Source organism: Suricata suricatta, chromosome 3 (genome assembly GCF_006229205.1).
Source record: "Suricata suricatta isolate VVHF042 chromosome 3, meerkat_22Aug2017_6uvM2_HiC, whole genome shotgun sequence".
Lineage (NCBI taxonomy): Eukaryota > Metazoa > Chordata > Mammalia > Carnivora > Herpestidae > Suricata > Suricata suricatta.
In genome coordinates, this window is record NC_043702.1 from 174694344 (window position 1) to 174702583 (window position 8240).

Below are 8240 nucleotides of genomic sequence, written 5' to 3' on the forward strand. Positions count from 1 at the left end.
CGCGTTATGTTTGGAGCGGGCCCCGCGCCGCCTGTCGCCATGGAAACAAAACAGGGGCGGCGGCAGCCGGAGCCGGGTCGGGCTGGGGCCTGGGAGGGGGGAGGGGTGGGGCTCGCGGGCCGTTGCCGTGGTAACAGGAACCGAGGCGCCCCTGCGCTTCATCCGGGTCACGGCCTGCCGGCCAGTGCCCCCTGTGTTCCGGGTCTGGCCCCGGCCCCTGGCCTGGCCCGTGGTTTACTGCTGTCCTCGGTGGCCTTTTACTCGTACCTGATTCCTCCCTCCACGCACTTTCACTAGTCACTGTGTTGGACTCGCCTCCGCTTCCCATCCGACGCCTCTAAGTTTTCCTAGGAATGAGTCACGTGTCAGGGGATCCCCCACCCCAATAATGAGCACTCGCCTCGTCAGAGCAGCAAAGTTCAGGCCGTGTGGGCATCCCCGGGGCACGATAGCAAGCTACTTTCCGCCACTCCCTTGGCACCCTTTCATGCCAGCTGTGGAATAATGCCCACTGGCTGGCGCTGCCCCTGCCAGGGGCTCCTGCCTTCCTCAACTGCAGCTTACAGGAAACAGTAGCTTATGGTAGTGGCCCCCAGCAGCGAGATGCCGGGAGGGAGGGAGGGAGGCACCTGGGACGGAGGACGGAGGACCGTTAGGGAGACGCAGGAGGCGGGGAGGCCTCCAGACTCTTCTGCGGTGCCCCTGGTTCCATAGCTGGGGATGCCTCCAGGCTGATTGGCAGCTCTTTGTTTCGGCCCCCCCTCACTCGCCTGCTGGCCCCCCCTTCAACTCCCCCTTCCAGTCCCTCCGCCCCCCTCTCCTGCTCTCTCCGCCTAGCCTTTTCCCCTCCCAGCCGCCTGCCTGCCAGGGGTAGTGAGCCAGCTGAGCGGCATGGAGACGCAGGAACTTCGGGGGGCCCTGGCTCTTCTTCTCCTTTGCACTTTCGCATCTGCCAGTCAGGACCTGCAGGGTAAGCCCATCTCCTCCTCTTAGACCCCTCTGCACCTCCTCTCCTTTTGCCGCCAGCCTAGTAGCAGGGAGCATGTGGGCAAGGGGAGAGTCCTGAAGTTGAGCAGGAGGGAAGATTGATGAAATCATGGCCATGGGGGTAGGACTGAACAGCAGAGAGTAGTGGGTGAGTAGGGACGGGCCAAGGTCAGCATGAGGCCAGGGCAGAGGACTCAGGAGCTGGATACTAGGGCTGCCTGCCGGGGTTGGTGTCTCAGCATCTGCAGGCATTCCGGGGTCTGGGAGAGCAGTGCAAAGGTGGGCTTCTTGACCACCCCCACCCCCGCGGCGGGCTCCTGATTGCCCCGGGACATGGTGGGGGTGGGGACCCAGAGGTCTGGGCTCTCCCGGAGGTCTGGCTGTGGGATGGGCCTGTGGGTGTGGGAGAGGTAGCTGGAGCAGATGACACAGGCCCAGATTCATGACTGGCTGGAAGGGAAACCACAGATTGGCCAGGACACAGGAGACAGAGGAGTCGGGTCCTACATTCCCGTGGGGGAGAGGCAGACAGGAGGGCAGGAGCCCTCAGCGGGCAGCGCTTCCTGTCCTAAGTGAGTGTGCTGAGCCCCCAGGATGGGAGGAGGGGCATTTGGGTGCGGAAGGAGCCAAACCCAGTAGCATAAAGAGGAACTGCTTTTCCATTTTTGCTCTGTGGGCACCAGGTGCTACTTCTGCATGGGGTCAGCACAGTGGCTCCCTTGCGCCACCTGGTGGGGGCATCTCAACTGTGCCGGGCGCTGTTCTGTATTTCCGAGAGCCTCCCAGACGGCGTCAGTAGGCGCTTGAGGGAAAGGAAGGCACAATGCCTTGTGTTCCGATAGCAACCAGGGCCGACTGACATTGCCTCGCGGCAGGCATGGAGGAAGTCGTGAGGACTCAGGAGAAAGGGCACGCCTTAGCGCTCCATCCCCCTCGTTGACCCTGATACTCGATCCTTGCCTGGCCAGTGATCGACCTGCTGACTGTGGGCGAGTCTCGGCAGATGGCCGCTGTAGCAGAGAAGATCCGGACAGCCCTGCTCACTGCTGGGGACATTTACCTCTTGTCCACCTTCCGCCTGCCCCCCAAGCAGGGTGGTGTCCTTTTTGGCCTCTACTCTCGCCAAGACAACACGCGATGGCTGGAGGCGTCTGTTGTGGGCAAAATCAACAAAGGTGGGCGCCTCCTTTCCTGCAGCGGTGGCCCCTGAGCACCGGCCCCCATCCCCGCCCCTGCACACCTCTGAATTCTCCCGGGCCCAGCAGGCCATGCTCAGGCAGCGCGGGGCACCTGGCATGGGGCGCTTAGGGGTCGCCGGAGAAGGCCAGGTCCCCAAACAGTTGAGTGAGGCCTAATCTTTGTAGGAAGCGGATGTGGCACTCAGGGCTGCCCCAGAGTTGGGGAGGCCTGTCTCTGTGTCCTAGCAAGGGTGTAAAGCAGTCGACAGATCCCTGCACAGTTCATTGGGTACAGAACCAACTGCCACTCTAACAAGGGACAAAGCGATCTGATGCCACTGAAGAGTAAGAAAGTCCGGGTCTTTGAACCCATTTGAAAAGCATCTGTTGTGCGCACCTGTCAGGTACGAGGCACTGGGAGATACTTAACTGAATGAGGCCGCGGTAGGTGTGTTACCCAGAAGAGTTGATGCGAGGCCCGGCTGGGAGGCGGAGAGGGGTCGGGACGGTACCCATGCTGCCCTCCCCCTCCCCCACACAGTGCTGGTGCGGTACCAGCGGGAGGACGGCAAGGTCCACGCAGTGAACCTGCAGCAGGCCGGCCTGGCCGACGGGCGCACGCACACGGCTCTCCTGCGGCTCCGAGGCCCGTCCCGACCCAGCCTTGCCCTGCAACTCTATGTGGACTGCAGACTGGGAGACCAGCACGCCGGGCTCCCAGGACTGGCCCCCATTCCTCCAGCGGAGGTGGAGGGGCTGGAGATCAGGACCGGGCAGAAGGCTTACTTGAGGATGCAGGTGAGCGGGAAGGGCAGCCCCCCAGTTTCTGCGGAGTTTGCCCCCGTGGGAGGAGTGGCCGGTGCTCCCACCCTGCTCTGCTCCTGTCCCCCCAGGGCTTTGTGGAATCTATGAAAATGATTCTGGGCGGGTCCATGGCCCGGGTGGGAGCCCTGAGTGAGTGTCCGTTCCAGGGGGACGAGTCCATCCACAGCGCAGGTAACACACAAACTTCCGTGAGCTGACACTCTGGACCCCAGATCACATCCTGTGGTCTTTGTTGACTTTCATCTCCTCGATATCCGCCTTAACGCTCATCCCTGGGGCTTCTGACTCTGTTACCCCGATCTCCTTCCCCTCTGCATTTGTGGTCTCCACATATAGCCATCCCCGGAGGTGTGGGTCACAACTCTCCCGGTTCAGGCCCCCTACCTACCAGGGTGGCTGGGGAGCACAGAGCCAGCCGTCCAGGAGAAGACGGAAGTGCGGTGTGAGGGGCGGGAGGCTGAGCTGCTTGGCCCTGGTGGCTAAGAGAAGGGTCTTGGGTCTCCGTTAGCTTTCAGTGGCAACTGTCACCCACCAGCAGTTTCTCTGACCATTGCTCATCATGCCTGGGCTCCCTACAGGGATGTTCAAAGGTTCTTGCCCAAATAAAACATTCACTTCTCCCAGATCAGTTCAAAAAAGGACTGTGGAAGTAGGCGGAGATGGGGCTTGTGGAAATGGAGTGCACTGGGGACCCGGCCCTGCTCTGGGTCCCCTCTCACTCAGATCCCTGCTGCCCCTGCCAGGCCCGGACCAGAGGTGTGGGCTTCGATGGTCTGTGAGGCAGCCCTTGGCAGCATCTCTCCCCCAGTGGGCAGAGCCGTGCCGCCTGCCCTCACTGCTGCCCTCCGGCCATCCGCCCCCCCCCACTTCTAAGGCTCTGCCAGCCCTTTGTTCCTGCCCCTCTTCTCCTTCCTCCCCCTGCCCCCTGCACACCTCTGCCCTCTGACTGTGTTTTCTCCCCTCCAGTGACCAGCGCGCTCCACTCCATCCTAGGTGAGCGCACCGAGGGGGGCGGGAGGGGCCCCCAGCCACCTCTTCAGCCAGGGGAGGGGTGGGGCTTGAAGGCGGGTGGGCAGTAGTGGTGGGGATTGGCTTATGACCCTAAAGAGGGACCAGGGTGGTGACCCAGTTTCTGAGCCTCTCTGCACCCTGGGCTCTGACAGGGGAGCAGACCAAGGCGCTGGTCACCCAGCTCACCCTCTTCAACCAGATCCTGGTGGAGCTTCGGGATGACATCCGAGACCAGGTCTGCGTGCGCCTGCCCTGGGGGGTGCTGACTGGGGGAGGGTGGGGGAGGCAAGGAGCTGACTGCTTCCCCCACCCCTCGTGTCTGCCAGGTGAAGGAAATGTCCCTGATCCGAAACACCATCATGGAGTGTCAGGTGTGCGGTGAGTGGGGAGCAGGGCGGTCCCCGGCTGCGGGGGGGTTGGAATGGCCGCCTCGGGGTGGCTCTGATGGCTCCTGCCCCTCAGGCTTCCACGAGCAGCGCTCTCACTGCAGCCCCAACCCCTGCTTCCGAGGCGTGGACTGCATGGAGGTGTATGAGTCCCCCGGCTTCCGCTGCGGGCCCTGCCCCCCGGGCCTGCGGGGCAACGGCACCCACTGCGCTGACATCGACGAGGTGCGGGCGGCTGGCCTGGAGGGGCACCTGCACTGGGGTGGGGGAGCCGGGGGGGGGCAGGAGGTGGACTGCCTGGGCTTTAGGACACTGCCAGGGGGAAGGAAGCAAGACAGGAGGGGACAAAGCCTGTGGCCAAGACCAGAGGGCCTTGGGCAGCACAGGGCAGTCTGGGCCGTGCCCGGAGGTGGGGGCCGCACACGGAGGCGCCTGACTATGCTCTTGTGTCCCCAGTGCGCGCACGCGGACCCCTGTTTCCCAGGCGCCAGCTGCATCAACACTGTGCCCGGCTTCCACTGTGAGGCCTGTCCCCAGGGCTACAAAGGCAGCCGGGTGTCCGGTGTGGGCATCGACTACGCCCGTGCCAGCAAACAGGTCAGGTCGGGCAGAATGTGTAGACGAGGGGCGTCTGGGGGACTCAGTCGGTTAAGCTGTAACTTCAGCTCAGATCTCACAGTAGGTGGGTTCAAGCCCCGTGTCAGGCTCTGTGCTGACAGCTCGGAGCCTGGAGCTGCTTCAGATTCTGTCTCCACCTCTCTGTTCCTCCCCCATTAACACCCTGTCTCTCTACCTCTCAAAAATAAATAAACCTTAAGAAAATTTTTTAACTAAGAAAAATAAAGCAACAACAACAAAGAATGTGTAGATGAGGTGGTGGTCCTGCAGGCCCCGGGCCGCCCGGGGTGGGCGTGGCTGTTCAGGGGCAGGGGCACATCAGTCACCGATCTGTCCCGTCAGGTCTGCCAGGACATCGACGAGTGCAGTGACGGTAACAACGGCGGCTGTGACCCCAACTCCATCTGCACCAACACTGTGGTGAGTGGAGCCGAGCCCACGCGTGTGCGCAAACACGTCCCCGTCTCCCATGTCCTGCGCCCTCCCCAGGGGTGCCACGCGCGCATGGTCCCGACGCGGTCCTGCTGCCCACTGTGACTGGCGGGCCGGCTCTCCTGGCCCTCCGTCTCCTCAGCTGAAGAACGGGGCCAGCAGGCCCCCCCCCCAAGGGCGCTCAGGGACCCTTGAGGGAAGTGACAACGCAGGTGGCCTCCAGCAGGGAGTGGGACCCCGAGCGGCTCTAAGCACCGGCGGCCGGGCCCTCCTTCCCAAGCCACTGCTCTCCCCCTCTCAGGGCTCCTTCAGGTGTGGCCCCTGCCGCCTGGGCTTCGTGGGCAACCAGAGCCAGGGCTGCGTCCCGGCCCGCACCTGCCACAGCCCGGCCCACAGCCCCTGCCACGTCCACGCACACTGTCTCTCTGGACGCAACGGGGCAGTGTCCTGCTCGGTGAGCCGGGCCTGGGGCTTGGAAGAAGGGAGAGTCTGGAGAGAGGGCTGGGGTTGGGGTGGGGCCTGCAGAGGAAGGGAGGTGGTCCGGGGTGCAGGGAAATGGGTGGGGCGTGAGGAGACAGCCCCCCCCTCATCTCTACCCTCCCCCCTCGCCCCAGTGTAATGTGGGCTGGGCTGGGAACGGAAACGTGTGTGGGGCCGACACGGACATCGATGGCTACCCAGACCAGGCCCTGCCCTGCATGGACAATAACAAGCACTGCAAGCAGGTGTGGGGGGGGGATGGGCGGGCAGGTGTGGACGGGGTGGGGCCCCGGCTGGGGCAGGTGTGAGGTGGGGGGTTGGCAGATGTGAGGCGGGGAGGGGGAAGCACCCAGTCTGGGGCAGGTGTGGGGCAGGCAGGTGTGGGACAGGGGGCACCCAGGCTGGGGCAGGTGGGGGCTGGAAGGTCGGGGGCACCGAAGCTGGGGCCACAGCCCATCTGGCGTCTTTCTCCTCTGATCTTTAGGACAACTGCCTTTTGACCCCCAACTCTGGGCAGGAAGATGCTGACAATGACGGTGTGGGGGACCAGTGTGATGATGATGCTGACGGCGACGGGATCAAGAATGTGGAGGTACCTCCCAGCACTTGGTCCCTTTGAGCCCCTCTACTCCCCTCGGCACCTCGCAGGTGACCCTGCCCCCCCCCCCGCCTTGGTCCCTGGGGGCTCTCTAGGAAGGGCCCCAGAGCTGCCCGGGGGCACAAGCCTGTGCCAGGACGAGCCGGTCATGTGGAGGCTGGGCGGCCAGGCCGTCAGGATCGGGTCGGAGACGAGGGTGCAGGGGCGAGGTGCGGATAAGGAGGCCAGCAGTGGAGGGGACGCCTGACCCTTGTCCTCCCGCCTCAGGACAACTGCCGGCTCTTCCCCAATAAGGACCAGCAAAACTCAGACACAGATTCATTCGGGGATGCCTGTGACAACTGCCCCAATGTCCCCAACAACGACCAGAAGGACACAGACGGCAACGGGGAAGGGGACGCCTGTGACAACGACGTGGATGGGGACGGTGCAGGACGGGGCTGCGGGGGGCTGGGGGGGGCTTTGGACGCAGGCGGGCACGAGGGGCAGCTGGTGCGGCGGGGCCCGGGGTCGGTGGGAGTGTGGGGAAGGGGGGCAGGGCGCAGACAGAGGCGCCGAGCAGCCCCCTCTGAGCAGGAAACGCCCTCCTGCCAGTGAAAGGCCTGGAAGAGGGCCCGGCGCGGCCCCGCGACGGCTCGGTGCCATCCCCGTGTCTTCCAGGCATCCCCAACGGACTGGACAATTGCCCTAAAGTCCCCAACCCCCTGCAGACAGATAGGGATGAGGACGGGGTTGGGGACGCCTGTGACAGCTGCCCTGAAATGAGCAATCCTACCCAGGTACGGGGCGGGGCTGGGGGCTGAGGGGCCAGGACGGCCCAGCCCTTCAGACAGGAAGTGGGGGGAGAGACTCAAGATGGTGAGGACCAGCTCCTCTCCCGCAGACAGACGCCGACAGCGACCTGGTGGGGGACGTCTGTGACACCAATGAGGACAGGTAGGTGGGCCGAGAGCTGGCCGGTCACATGGGGCTGCGTCTACTCTAGCCCTTTCTCGGCTTCCTGTTTGGTGTAGCCTTGACCGTCCACCGCCCTCCATTCCTGCTGTCGGACTTTACCTCAGCCAGCTGAGGGCAGCGGGTGTGGCTGCCTGGGGGACACCCCGGACCCCAGGCAGAGCAGCGGGGAGGGATGGGGTACTTTCAGAGCCTTTATTTGGTGCCTGTTCTGGGCAGCGATGGGGACGGACATCAGGACACCAAGGACAACTGCCCACAGCTGCCCAACAGCTCCCAGCTGGACTCGGACAACGACGGCCTCGGAGATGAGTGTGACGGGGACGATGACAACGACGGGGTCCCAGATTACGTGCCTCCTGGTCCTGACAACTGTCGCCTGGTTCCCAACCCCAATCAGAAGGACTCGGATGGTAAGGCTGGAGTCCTGCAGAGGGCTGGCCTGGCGGCGGCGCTGCCTCAGGGCACCGGCCAGGCCTTCCCGAGCGCCTAGCCTCACTCTGCCCAGGCGACGGCGTTGGTGACGTGTGCGAGGATGACTTTGACAATGACGCGGTGATCGACCCCCTGGACGTGTGCCCCGAAAGTGCCGAGGTGACCCTCACAGATTTTCGGGCCTATCAGACCGTCGTCCTGGATCCCGAGGGTGATGCCCAGATTGACCCCAACTGGGTGGTGCTCAACCAGGTACTCGGGCAGCGGGCTGGGCAGGTGCTGTCAGACCAGACTGCCGGGGGGGGGGGGGGGGGGGGGGGGGGGGGGGGGGGGGGG

The 8240-nt window shown here is 64.2% G+C and overlaps 1 protein-coding gene across 1 annotated transcript in view; it reads left to right on the top strand.

The window, feature by feature from the left end:
* The first annotated feature begins 638 nt into the window (after positions 1 to 638).
* The window catches only part of THBS3 (thrombospondin 3), a 9797-nt gene continuing 2195 nt past the window's right edge, over positions 639 to 8240 (top strand). Inside the window, exons 1-18 of the mRNA XM_029936033.1 lie at positions 639 to 970; positions 1956 to 2162; positions 2707 to 2963; positions 3059 to 3161; positions 3957 to 3983; positions 4154 to 4236; positions 4328 to 4379; positions 4464 to 4612; positions 4844 to 4984; positions 5348 to 5425; positions 5739 to 5891; positions 6052 to 6162; positions 6402 to 6509; positions 6783 to 6942; positions 7176 to 7294; positions 7399 to 7451; positions 7689 to 7882; positions 7978 to 8194. Of these exons, the coding sequence (XP_029791893.1) occupies positions 892 to 970; positions 1956 to 2162; positions 2707 to 2963; positions 3059 to 3161; positions 3957 to 3983; positions 4154 to 4236; positions 4328 to 4379; positions 4464 to 4612; positions 4844 to 4984; positions 5348 to 5425; positions 5739 to 5891; positions 6052 to 6162; positions 6402 to 6509; positions 6783 to 6942; positions 7176 to 7294; positions 7399 to 7451; positions 7689 to 7882; positions 7978 to 8194 (2291 nt within the window). The 5' untranslated portion in view covers positions 639 to 891. The remainder of the gene's footprint in view (positions 971 to 1955; positions 2163 to 2706; positions 2964 to 3058; positions 3162 to 3956; positions 3984 to 4153; positions 4237 to 4327; positions 4380 to 4463; positions 4613 to 4843; positions 4985 to 5347; positions 5426 to 5738; positions 5892 to 6051; positions 6163 to 6401; positions 6510 to 6782; positions 6943 to 7175; positions 7295 to 7398; positions 7452 to 7688; positions 7883 to 7977; positions 8195 to 8240) is intronic.